General features: G+C 48.1%; 1 protein-coding gene across 6 annotated transcripts; it reads right to left on the reverse strand.

Annotated features, from left to right (window-relative positions):
* Positions 1–719: 719 nt before the first annotated feature.
* UBTF (upstream binding transcription factor) lies at positions 720–9,908 on the reverse strand. 6 transcript variants are annotated; one of them, XM_053453152.1, is made up of 20 exons: positions 9,765–9,908; positions 7,164–7,260; positions 6,672–6,847; positions 6,047–6,130; positions 5,745–5,900; positions 5,318–5,382; positions 5,112–5,232; positions 4,875–4,985; positions 4,421–4,554; positions 3,927–4,068; positions 3,393–3,434; positions 3,169–3,282; positions 2,825–2,959; positions 2,610–2,720; positions 2,360–2,448; positions 1,975–2,164; positions 1,772–1,819; positions 1,605–1,664; positions 1,317–1,460; positions 720–1,231 (listed from the first exon to the last, which is right to left on the reverse strand). In XM_053453152.1, the coding sequence occupies exons 2-20, from the start codon at positions 7,219–7,221 to the stop codon at positions 1,133–1,135; spliced, it is 2,079 nt and encodes a 692-aa protein (XP_053309127.1). In that variant the 5' UTR covers positions 7,222–7,260; positions 9,765–9,908; the 3' UTR covers positions 720–1,132. The 6 variants fall into 6 exon arrangements, with proteins under 6 accessions (XP_053309127.1, XP_053309129.1, XP_053309128.1 ...); XM_053453154.1 differs by lacking the exon at positions 9,765–9,908 and adding an exon at positions 9,451–9,598 and having other exon boundaries at positions 3,235–3,282; XM_053453153.1 differs by lacking the exon at positions 9,765–9,908 and adding an exon at positions 9,451–9,598 and having other exon boundaries at positions 2,825–2,956.
* Positions 9,909–12,188: the final 2,280 nt, after the last annotated feature.

The raw sequence follows: 12,188 nt of genomic DNA on the forward strand, positions 1-12,188 counted from the left end.
TTTTTTTTTCGTTTTTTTTTTTGTAACGCGGCTCACTTCCTATTTTGTTTTTGTTTTTTTTCCATAGTGCTGAAAATGCACTAAAAGGGTTTTTCCTCTCACCGTGCGCTTGTACCGCACAGTAAGAATCTACTTTCCCCCAAAAAGAGAAAAACTATAAAGAAAATATCTCTTAGGGTATTTTTTGTTTTGTTTTGTTTTTTTTAAAACAGAAGAAGACAAAGAAAAAAAAGTGAGTTTCTTTGATGAATGTACTAAAACAAGTCAGCTAAAAATGCCACATTTCGGGAACAAGCAAAAATAATCTTCCCAACCCCCAAAAGGAAAAAAAACAAAAAAAACAAAGAAAAAAAAATCTAGTCAGCCAACAGGCTTCTTGGGGGTTTGCGGGAAGGATATCCCCTTCTGTGGATTGAGTGCCTTCCTGTTGTGCCTATTTTTATGGGTTTTGACCACCCTCGCATCACAGCATAAACCGCAGATATATTACACTTCGTTTTGGAGGTTTGACAAAGGCAGTGCACACTTGGCTCTTGGTAGCCCTGGGTTTGGAGGGTCACAGCAGACAAGAAAGTGGGGAAATAATATAGTTGAGAAGTCAAGTGCGATAGGGCTGTGGTTGATAAGTAGACAGCCAAAGGATTATTTGCCGGGGATGCTCGTGAATACAGCAGAAGTAATGAGCGAGGAGGATAGAAGAGAAAGAATGAAGACTATGAGAGCAGAAGAATGAAAGATGAGGAGCGGTTGAATGAAAGATGAGGAGCGGTTGAATGAAAGATGGCTCTCCAAACAGTTAGCCATAGGATGCCTTTAGGAGTAAAAAAATATGGGATAACCCGACAACAATATGGTCTGGTGGACTATGATGATAACACAAAGAGGATAACAAAAGGAGATGGACTTCAGAAGGACCACAAATTAGAAGAACATGGGACGCAAAGGATGTACCAGTAGTGGGGAAGCACAAAGGCCCAGTGTCTTTACCCACTTCATAGATTAACCCCATAAATCATCCTTATACGATGGCAAGTTCCAAGCCACCCTATAAGACCCTAAGAGCCAAAAACAGGGTTAAAAAGGTATCAGACATAGCCTATTATTCCCACCCCCCACCCTTTAGAGCTGGCGTTCAGTTGGAGTCTGAATCAGAAGAGTCTCCCGAAGAGGAGGAAGAAGAGCTGGAGCCAGATTCATTATCATCTTCCTCTTCTTCATCATCCTCTTCATTCTAAAAAGGAAAAAAAAAAGTATTAAAATTAAAGACTACGATTAACTGGTGACCCAGATCTCTAACTCTGTGGCTGGCAACTTACCTCTTCTCCTTCATCACTGTCTTCTTCACTGCTAGATTCAGAGGAGTCTCCTTCCTCAGAGGATTCCTCCTTATCGTCATCTTCGTCGTCATCATCATCGTCATCATCGTCGTCATCATCATCGTCGTCGTCATCCTCATCCTCCTGTAAACAAAGGAAATAAATAAAAAATCTCCCCAGGAATCCAGTCTTCATATGGAAGACGCCATGTTAAATGTGATGGAGGAGCTGTGAAAACTGCATCATGTCTGTGTTAATGATGTCATCGAGAGATAACGGGACACTTACGGACACGACGACCTTGCTTTTCGGGGGAGGACCTTGTGCTTTTGTTGTGCTCTTCCGCTTCTATAGATACACACACACACACAAAAAGAAGAAGAAAGATAATTAGATAATGTTATAGGTTTGTCCCAAACGGTCATGTATTTCTACCTCCGTGGACCAGAACTCACATTGTTTGTCTGCTCCTTATACGCTGCACGGTCCTGAGATGATAAACCCTATTAATAAATAAATAAAATCAATAAAGACATGAAACGTGGTCACACAAGGCAAAGAGAGGCTTCAAAGAAAGATAACCGTGACGCTCCAACGCCCTGAAAGAACATCAGCCCGATAAAGTCCGGGGCGAAGTGGATTTCCGCAGGCGACTCACCTTCATCCAAGAATCGAGCTGCAGGCGGTATGCCTTCTGCTGATCCTCAGCCATTTTTTTGTAGTATTCCTTCTGGGTAGGAGAGATCCTCTGCCATCGGCTGCCGATCTCCACCATGCGCTCTTTAAGGGGAAGGTGATTCAACTCTCCATTTGACAGAAGCTCCTGGGAAAACTTTTGGTACCCGTTCCTAATGGCACAAGAACAGCAGATGGGGGTTACAATAAGGAAGGACCACAGAATGGACCACTTGTTGGAAGACTGTTGGCCAAGACTTTCAATAGCTAGAGTTATACACGGGATGAGTAAACTTCCTGAAGCTTATGGTGGGGACAGACCTTTAACTAGATATATCACAACACAGCCAAGCAGAGTGGACACTCACATGGGGGCTTTCTTGGGTTCTCCCAGGAATTTAAGCTTCTTCCCAGCTGTAGTCGTGGCCGGAACAGACCTCATGTCGCTTAACTCTCTCTGTGGAAAAAAATTGGATTAGAAACAAAAAAACAAACAATGAAAAACTGAATACACTCAACAAATGACTTTACTGAAAAGTGGAGGAGTAACGGAGAAAGTAATCATCGCTGCAAAGGAGATTTTTAACTCTCCAAGGGATTCAGAGCATCACAAGGTACCTCATAGCGCTTCTGGTCTTCTGCTGCCTTCTTGATCCACATGATCTTCTCCTTCTTTTCCATGTTTGCCCACGTGGATTCCATAGCCTTCAATGCTTTGGCTCGATCGTTCTGAAAGGCAGAAGCAACGCTTAATCATTCAGTGCCGCTCAAGCCATGTATATGCCCCCTCATTCTCTTAATTACTAAAGCGTATAGGTAATTTCCCTTCTCACCTTGAACCGGGCTAGGTAGTCCCCAATCACGCTTTGCTGCCATATTTCTTCTGCTGTTTTGGGGGTCTCGGGGAGCTTTCCTCTCTCATCGGCCGCTTTCTTCTTTTCTGCTTGCGCCGATTTGCCTTTCCCCTGCTTTACACAAACCAGAAATCAAGAAGAAACCCAACAACAGATAAATCCATACCACCTATACACAAAACGATGGTTTTGCAGTCACTATGGTACTAACTCTAACCTGCAAAACGCACCCCACCATGCAAGGTTGCTTCTAGATGGAGCTGATGCTTTTATGCCACAGAGAAACACAATGGTGTTTGTGACACAGACTTAAAACAAGTCACCTTTGCAGCTTCCTGGGCTGCCAACTTTGATGCTGGACTGCCTATTCCCTTCTTGTTCAGACCCACCATCTTTTCTTCAGACAGGACCCTTTGCTGCTCCTCTTCTGGAAGACTCTGAAAGATAGGTACAGAAACTACTTAATACGGACGGATCGGAGCAATCGGGTCACAGTTCTGTTTTGCGGGGCATTAACCCAAAGAGTAGGTGGTGGCACAAGTCTCACCTCAAGGAAGCGTATCAACTCGACTTCATACTCTTTCTTTTTCTGCACGAAGAGAGAAAGAGGAAACATTGCAGTAGACGTCTACAACTGTTACGCGTACAAAGCGAGACATGTTAACAAAAGGAGGAACTTTCACACGAGGGGGGTTATCACAGCACAATCCACACAAGTCTACTCTTCCTTAATTGCGAGGAGACAAAAGGACCTGTTGTAAGCCAGCTTCTGTCCAGGTTCAAAACATTCTACGCGCTCCAATTTTGTAGGTTTTTACCCACTTTTAACCTCAAACGTTCCTTCCTGCAGGATAATTTATTAGCCTCCCTTTGCTGGATGTCACTAAACTCTGTGACTGTGTCTAAATCGAACATGCTCCTGTCTCCTCCATCTTGACATCTAAAATCTGTTTGAAGAACATCTTGAACTTCTGCTGGATCAGCGCACGTGCGATATCTTTAAATACGGCCCGCTAAATTAAACTTTTTTAAGCATTCAAAGTTAAACAGACAGACAAGCCAACGTGTTCATTGACATTACCTGCTCGCATTTCTTATGATACGCGTCCTTCTCCTTCTGGGAAAGCAATTTCCACTGCTGGCTGCAGAGGACCATGCGTTCGGTGCTGGGGACATCTTTCATGTTGGCCATTAGCTCGGCGCAGTACATCGAGTAACTGTTCCTGTAATTGTCAGACAAGGAATATCATCTCTCTCCACTCCGTCTTCCATTCCATACCAACCCACCATATCTAGTGCTAACAGGTTCTATAAAATGCATGGTCTCTTGAACTCACACTCAAACTTAAGTATCTTAAGTACTTCCTTTTATACTCTATAGCACAAGCAGAACGTGAGCATTTTGTGGTTTTGGGATGTTCTCACTCGATTAAACACTGATCTGCTGGTTGACTTTTACAATAGAAAGTATGTAGACTATGAGAGTCTCCCCTCGCAGCTCTCCATAACATTTCTCCTTCTGCGTTGGGGAATATTCTCCAGAACGCAACATTCTCACTCCTCTGGGATACTCACGGTGGCGGTTTAGTTGGCCGGCCATCGAACTTGTCCTTCAGCTGACGCTCTGCCTTGGTGAGTGTGGACCGGGTGATACCCTCCTCTGGAATGTTCAGTTCCGGATGCTTCTGCATGTACTCGCGCATTACGCCCTGCAGTGGCAAAGTTATGATTTGAGTTTTATGTTTATCAGTAAAGTTTTTCAAGATTCCATAACTACGAATAACCATCCTGGAGTGTAATACCCAACATTCCGTGTTCTATTTTACACAGAAACCGATCATTAAGAACCGATCTTCTCTGTTCCACCAACACAAAGTATCCAGTGCTATGCGATCACGTCCTCTGCTCACACACAGAAGAGGTGGCATCCACCCACCGGATCTTTATCACCGCGTAATGTAATTTTCCGTTAAAGACATCTACCTTGGTCCTTAAGGACTAAATCCCCGCAAGTAAGAAAGGTCCTCACCTCATACTGTTTCCGTTGTTCTAAAGCTTTGTGGATCCACTTCAGACGCTTCTTGTCAGAAAGTTGAGACCACTGTTTGCCCAGAGCTTCCTTGATGTCCTTTGTGCTGGCCTGAAATCAGCGGACACGGAATGTGATTATTCCTAACATACGTGGTTGCACGATACACACCGACGGTTGGTCAGGTCCCTCACATACAGAAAAAAAGTAAATTGTTTGCATTTTTTACACACTCACATCAGGCCGCAGTTTGAGGAAAACCTTTCTTTCGTGGTTGTACCACAACTGCTGAGGGGTCTTCGGCTTTTCTGGAACATCAGACTTCTTGGTGGCCTGCATGAGGTCTGGGTGCTCCTCTCTGTGGCAGACAATAGAAAATAGCTATGAAATTAAATATTTTTTGACCCCCTGACTTTTCTACACCACCAATGTTACCTACTGACCTGAATCTGGCTAGGTTCCTCTCAAATTCTTGTTTTTCCCTCTGGAAATCCTGAATATATTTCAACTGAAACAGAAAGGAGAAGGTCAAGGCACGATGTCACGTAATAGCAACATCCATCACATAACATAGTTCTGCCCCTGTGATACCGACGGAACCTTCCAACCAACAATTCCATACCTGTGTTTGATCATTGTTACAGGTTTTCAACAACTTTCAGCTACCCCCAGGTCCATGTTATCTGCTGAAGACCCATGGCTGCCACCCAAGATCAACTCTATGAAGTCCCTAAACTTATCGGTAAGCTACCAACCAGATGGACAACATCGCCAGCTTTACCCGTCTGCCAAATGGGTACAGTAAACATAACCCATGGTTGTTACTTAAGCCCCCCCCCTCCCCCCCCTCCCCCCCCCCCACTCCCCTACCTTTTTCTTCTCCGGTAGCTCTTTGTACTTTTTGGACAGGATCTTTGTTAGGTCCAGGTTGCTCATCTCTGGATGAAGTTTGGCATATTTCGCCCTTTTCTCCATAAAGAAGCGAAAATACGGGGTGAGGGGCTTCTTTGGGAATTCTGGATGTTTCTGTAAAAATATTTTTTTTAAAAAGTCAAGGAGCAAAATACACAGATTGCATTCAAAAATGTACGATGTAAATAAAGTTTAAATTCATTGTCTTTCTTACGACTGCTGCACCATTTCTGCCCCGACACAAAGCCTTGTGTCCTTACCTTCAGCTTCTTGCCTTTGTAGGGGTTTTTAACATGTTCCTGTGCGTCCAAGATCAACTCTGTAAGTGTCCGAAACTTTCTGACCTAAAACCAAATTCCATAATTTCTTAATGTTTCGCCGTCATATCCTGTAAATACTGAGCATGTGAGACATCGACCAATCCTGTGCCGGGTGAGAAGATGTGAGGACCAACACCTTCGTGCCTTAGAACGTCATTTATTAAAATGATATATGCCCGGCGCACGTTGACTTTCAAGCGTTTTAGTTCTCTTGGAGATCTTAATTTTCTTGGTCTAGAGGACTATTTACATTATGTGGTCTGCGGCACAATATAAGATTCCTAATCACGCTTTCCCGCTAAAGAGGAGCAACAAGAGATATACAAGCCGATACATCCAATAGCAAAATATATATCCAACGGTAGGTGAGGGCAAGGGCCGTGGTCACAAATCTGGGGCTCCCTCATGTCCCTCCCATCAGCAGACCTTTTGCTCCTCTCATCATTCTGCCTTAGATGGTGGTTTTAGCCAAAACGCTGGTTTTCTTGGCCAAGACTGTCCCACCAACCCACTGAAATCAACCCCCAGGAGATACAAAGGTGACCCTGAACTCTTCTCTACGCACCTCCATGGAAATTTCCATCCACTTTTGGCGGCACATGGGTCCCGTGTAATTCTTGAACGCCAGCTTGTTCCAATCAAGATGTGACTCGGTGGTCTTGAACTTTGCGTTATCTTGCGTCGGCAGGATGGTCTTCATTGTTTCAAGTAAGGTGAGCATATCTTCTTGTGTCCATTGGTCTGTGCAGAAAGGGACAAGGGTCAAGTTACCCAGCAGGATGACTGATCCTGTAACTTCTGGGGAACAACAGAAAGTACTAAAAAAAATCCCAGAGTAGATGGGATTTCCAGGAAGCACCACTAGAGCGAGCCATCTGCCTGCCACAACATTCCGAATCAGAACGCAGAGGAACACCAGCTATCTGTCATTAGAACGTCAGCGGCTGGTCTCAGATCCCCAGCGCTGACCAGCGAAGAGCTGAGTGACTCGCAAAAAGTCCGGCACGTGTTTGTTAAAAACATTGACATGTTACATCTAGGGATGAGGTCTCCTCACCTTGATTTTTAGGGGCAGTCATGTTGGAATCTGTTATTCTGCCGGCTGCTCCGTTCATCCTCAGCAGGACAGGCCGTTAGCTGAAGTCTTTGGGACTCTGAAAGGAGAGGAGAGCTGATGAGGACGATGCCACCCAGAACAAGCTTACAACCTGCCCTGGGGTGTATATCTACCACCACAAGCAGGCCACCTTCATCTCACGCCGGGTGAGGATGCGGCTAATAATAAAAGGTCAATGCCGGGTCTTCCAGTTCCCATCTTTGGGTCGCATCTCCTTAAACATGTTACATTAAAGCTACTTTGTTTCGTGGTACATGGCTCTGGTGTGTAGTAAGTACACCTTTTGCAACACGGTAGGGTTTGTGAAGTCCTCGATCTGATTGACTTTGACCTGCTCTTGGCTTCTCCGTCTCATGGTCATCCTGGTCTATATAATGCATGCATATTATGGGGTCTTCAGTCCCCTGCACACCATATCTGGGCTAATCTATAACCCTCATGTGGGAACAGGCTATTACAGGTCAGGTACACGCATGTGACATACATGTAACTGTGTGTTTGTGCAGAAGAGCTGCAGGCCAGTCACTCCCCAGCTATAAACCCCTTTACTGGTTTGCCAGGATGGTCTGTGCTGGTTTGTACTGGTATTTTAGGCAGAGACACCCGCTGCACACTGGGGAATGCAGCCTCCATCCCCGGTTATATATAGCCAGGGCACCCGATCCCAAAGCCCCCAAGGGCAGCCTGAGGACACGGTCGCCCCTTCACCGGCCTACAGGGGGCCCCCCATCGCCATCACCCGGAGCGCCCGCCCAGTACCGGGAGGGGAAGGATCCGGAGCCATTCCCCTCTGAATGGGAGGATCCTGCGCCGCGCAGACGGGAAACCGAGCTGCGACGCGATCACCCTCGGCTCTGCTAAAACCGGTGCTACTGCCGCCGCCAGAGGCCCAATCACGGACTGCCCCCTGGGACCACGCCGATCGCTGGTAAAGCCCTGCGAACTCTTATACGGGAATAACCCCGATCCGGCTGCCATACACCGGGACATCCGCGCAGGTTACACGGAGCCCACCGATCTCTCGTAGGCACCGCCCACCTGATGCCGGGAAGTCTCCGGTCACTCATACTGGGATTACCCGGTGCTCCGCAGACAATTTCTCAGGGCAGTCATCGCGGTCACCAAGACCCATAACGCCACAGATCGCCCCTGCGAGCTCCTATAGCTGCGGGTAGCCGGGGAACCCCAACCCATCCGCGGCATTTACTACAGTCACCAACCGCCTCCGGAATACTAAGCTTCCCCCGGACCGCTAAACCATGCACGGATCGCCTCGTCATCCTTGCCTGGCTCCCCACTACCTCTTCTCCGCACAGCACCACGTGTTCTCGCGGAAGCTCCACGGGACGCCCCCTCGTGTTTCGCCCGACACACACGCACCCTAGCCCGGCCAGGCCTGCCTCGTGGTCCCGGTCACCCCCTCCCCGGATCTCCGAGTCTACCTGAGCCTCGAAAGCGACCGCCAATGCAGGCAAAGAGAATCCACGGCGGGATAGAAATGCGTCCTGCAGCCTCCCTTCCCCCGGGGCTTGTGCCGTCTCCTTCCTCGCCAGTACGGATCACCTTCTCCCCCAGGGGGACAGCCAGATGCCGGCCTCACCTTCCGGCCGCTGGGAGGAGGAGGAGCTCGAAACTCGGCAGAGAGCGACCTCACCAGACCCAGCGCGGAACTAGCAGCCTGCCCGAGAAAAACAAGCGGCTGCCGGGGAATGGAGGAGGGGGGACCGCGGTACCGGACACCACCGACCGGGGGGAAAAAAAAATCACACCCTCCCCGGACTCGTATCTGATCTGAATCCCGGTTATTAAACCGACCCCCCGATTCATTAAATTTAAAGAGAAAATCGTAAAATTAATAATTTTCCGTGTTCGTGTAATAAAATGTGTCGGCAAATGCCCTCATTTTACGGTTAAAATAGATTATCCGCCATCGAAGATCGGTACCGGGGCGAGGCACGAAGGCTGACCGGAAAGGGGTGCGTGTTCGCCGGGTGCAGCGTGGTGGTTTTATCCGGTCTCTGGAGGTGACCTCGATGGAAGTCGCTCCTCGCCGTGCCCTCGGTCTCTCTCGATCCGTCACCCCGCCCTGGTATGTGCCTTAAGCCTGGAACGTTAGCCGATTTTTCCCCCCTTCTTCTAGCTAAAAATCAAGGGAAATGTAGGGAGCGGGTAACCCACGTTGTGCTCCCCGGCACCACCCGCTTGAAAGCCCGCAGAGTCCGCTCACCTCACCCCCGGACTTCGTCTTCCCAAGGACAAAAGGTGCAGCCCCGGGCTCCAGCGGCCGGATCTCGGAGACAAAGCAGCTGCAGCAGCCCCTGGGTAATGGCGAGATCCAGGGGAGGGGGGGCGCTGCCTGCTCCTTCTCCCCGCCCAGCGTCGCTGCAGCAGTAGCGGGCAGACAGAGCGCGGGGAGCCGCCTCCTCCTCCTCCCGCTGCTGCACCCTACACAACCCGGCAGGGGGGCACCAGGAGCTCCGGGGGGTTTCGGGGAAGCCGTGGAGCGGATCTGTAGAGCGATAACACCCCCTAAAAACCCACCTTCGTGGCGGGCGATGTGTCCGAAGGCTGCTGCCCGGACCGGGGAGTCCTCCTCCTTCCTATAGCTGAGAAGCGTCGCTTGAATGATGGCCAGCTCTGCAGCGCTGGCCCCGGGCGTGGACTAGACCCAGTCCCCGCAGAGAGCTCGCACTTCCCCCCGCCTCCACCGCTCTCCGTGCCTTTGCAGCCTTCCAATCAGCCAGGCTCCCTCCATCCTCGCCCTGCAACAGGCTCCAGCTGATCCCTATAGCCCACCCTTCCTTCCCTCCATCCCAGCACCTCTCCCTTCCAGCCCAGGCATCCAGCTGCCCTCCCCACACCCCATCCCCATTAAACACCCCAAAAAAACCAGCCACATTCGGGTTCAAATAAACACATAAAGCCATTTAATGGGGGGCCTCCGGGTTGCCCCCCCAAGGTCCACACCGGGGACCCTCTGCCCCCTCCAAGGTGCACACCGGGGACCTGCTGCCCCTGACAGCTCACACAAGTCACTCTAAACCACCTTGAAGATTTAAATCCCCACAAATGGGTTTTTTTCTTCCTGTCTCTTAAATTATATATTTCTTAATTTTTTTTTTTTTCTTTGGTGACTCCACCTTTGTTGTTGGAAGCGTCAGAGCGAGAGAGCCAATCAGGATCACAGCAGCCTGGGGTGTAAGTGAAATGGGATTTCAGGGGCAGGATTGAGAAACGCGGGGAGTGAATGGGGCAGAACCTGCATCAGCCATAGGGAGAAGAATACAGCAGTCAGCTGCTTGGCTTTCACTGAAGGGGTTAAATCTACTGGATCTTCAGAAGATTCGGGCAGCTCTCATTGGCTAATCACCTGACTTATTGCCCCCCCCCCATTCTCCAGTACAATGGACCCCTTTCTTCCTTATATAACATTGGAATCCTACCGTCACTATCTACATTTCTCTTTACCCCCCCCCCGCCTCTTTAAATGTTGTATGTAACCCCCACATATACCCCAGCTCTAGTATTAACCCTTTAAGTGCCTTTGGGCACAGCACTTGCCTACCCTCTGCACTCAGTGGATCTAACAATGTGACTGAGAAACCCAATGCAGTGCACATAGTATCTCTCCTGCTGAAGTGTGCACTCACATTTTAGAGCGCTGCTGTTTCTTTAGTGGAGAGAATAGACTGTCAGTTCTCCTGTAGGCAGCTCAGGCAGACAGTGATGTCACAGGCAGGATTATTGGATGGTGTTTATCTCCACCTAGTGGCTGAGTGTGATATTGCAGGGTTTATTGCATTGTAGGTCTCTTTTACCCCCTTTTGTGTAACTGCATTCACTGCCCAGCTTCTGGCTGCTTCCCTTCTGCTTCCCAATGCCATTGTTTTAGGGGGTATATAAACATTCTCTATGGTTTCTCTAATCTCATCTCTCTCTTTCTCTCTCCACTCCCCCCTGTTTCATCTTTCTTTTCTCCCATCGCTCTTGCTCTCTTTCCTTTCTTGTATCTCCTTCCTTCCTTCCCTAAACCTTACATTTTAGCTGATTCACTGGTAACCCATCTCCAAGATTTTAATGACATTAAAATGGCAGAGAGTTCAAAAAAACAGAAAAACAAATTTCCCCAAACCCCAGGATTTATTCACCTTTCCGGGGCCTGAACAAGTGAGCATGAGCTTAATGATATATTAGGGACAGTAAAGTAACCTTTGGCGCGCTAGAGGTTGTATACTGTAATCCCATCATAATATAGTGAACTAGACACAGACAGTGGTACAGTATAACTCCCATTGTCATATAGTGATCCAGGTACTAATGGTGGTAAAACATGACTCCCATCCTTATATAGTGATCCAGACAATGACGGTGGTACAGGATAGCTCCCATTACTATATACTGAGCCAGGCACTGATGGTGGTACAGCATGACTTCTATCATTATATAGTGATCCAGACATTAAGGGCGGTACAGCATAACTTACATTCCTATATACTGAGCTAGGCACTGATGGTGGTACACATAGCTCCCATCACTTTATGCTGAGGCAGACATTGACGGTGGTACAGCATAACTCCCATCACCATAAAAAAACACACAAATATTTGTGCAATATAGCTTCCAAGATATACCACTGCTGAGAACTACCTATGTTTCTTAGCAAGTACAAAAAATACTTATGGCTGGGCCTCGACCCCATCGAACACCTTTGGGGTGAACTAGAGCAGAGATTGCGAGCCGGGCGTATCGTCCAACATCAGTACCTGACCTCACAAATTCTCTACTGGAGGCCAAATATTCTCTCAGAAACTCCCCAAAATCTTGTGGCAATCCTTCCCAGAAGAGTCTAAATCAGCTGACACTTTGGAAATATTAACTCTTTAATAGCCTGTTGTTAAGATTCTTTGTTAGTGAGTCGCCAAATGTGCTACCCGAATGGCTCTAATCCCGGTCCTCATGGAAACC

Source organism: Spea bombifrons, chromosome 13 (genome assembly GCF_027358695.1).
Source record: "Spea bombifrons isolate aSpeBom1 chromosome 13, aSpeBom1.2.pri, whole genome shotgun sequence".
Classification (NCBI taxonomy): Eukaryota; Metazoa; Chordata; class Amphibia; order Anura; family Pelobatidae; genus Spea; species Spea bombifrons.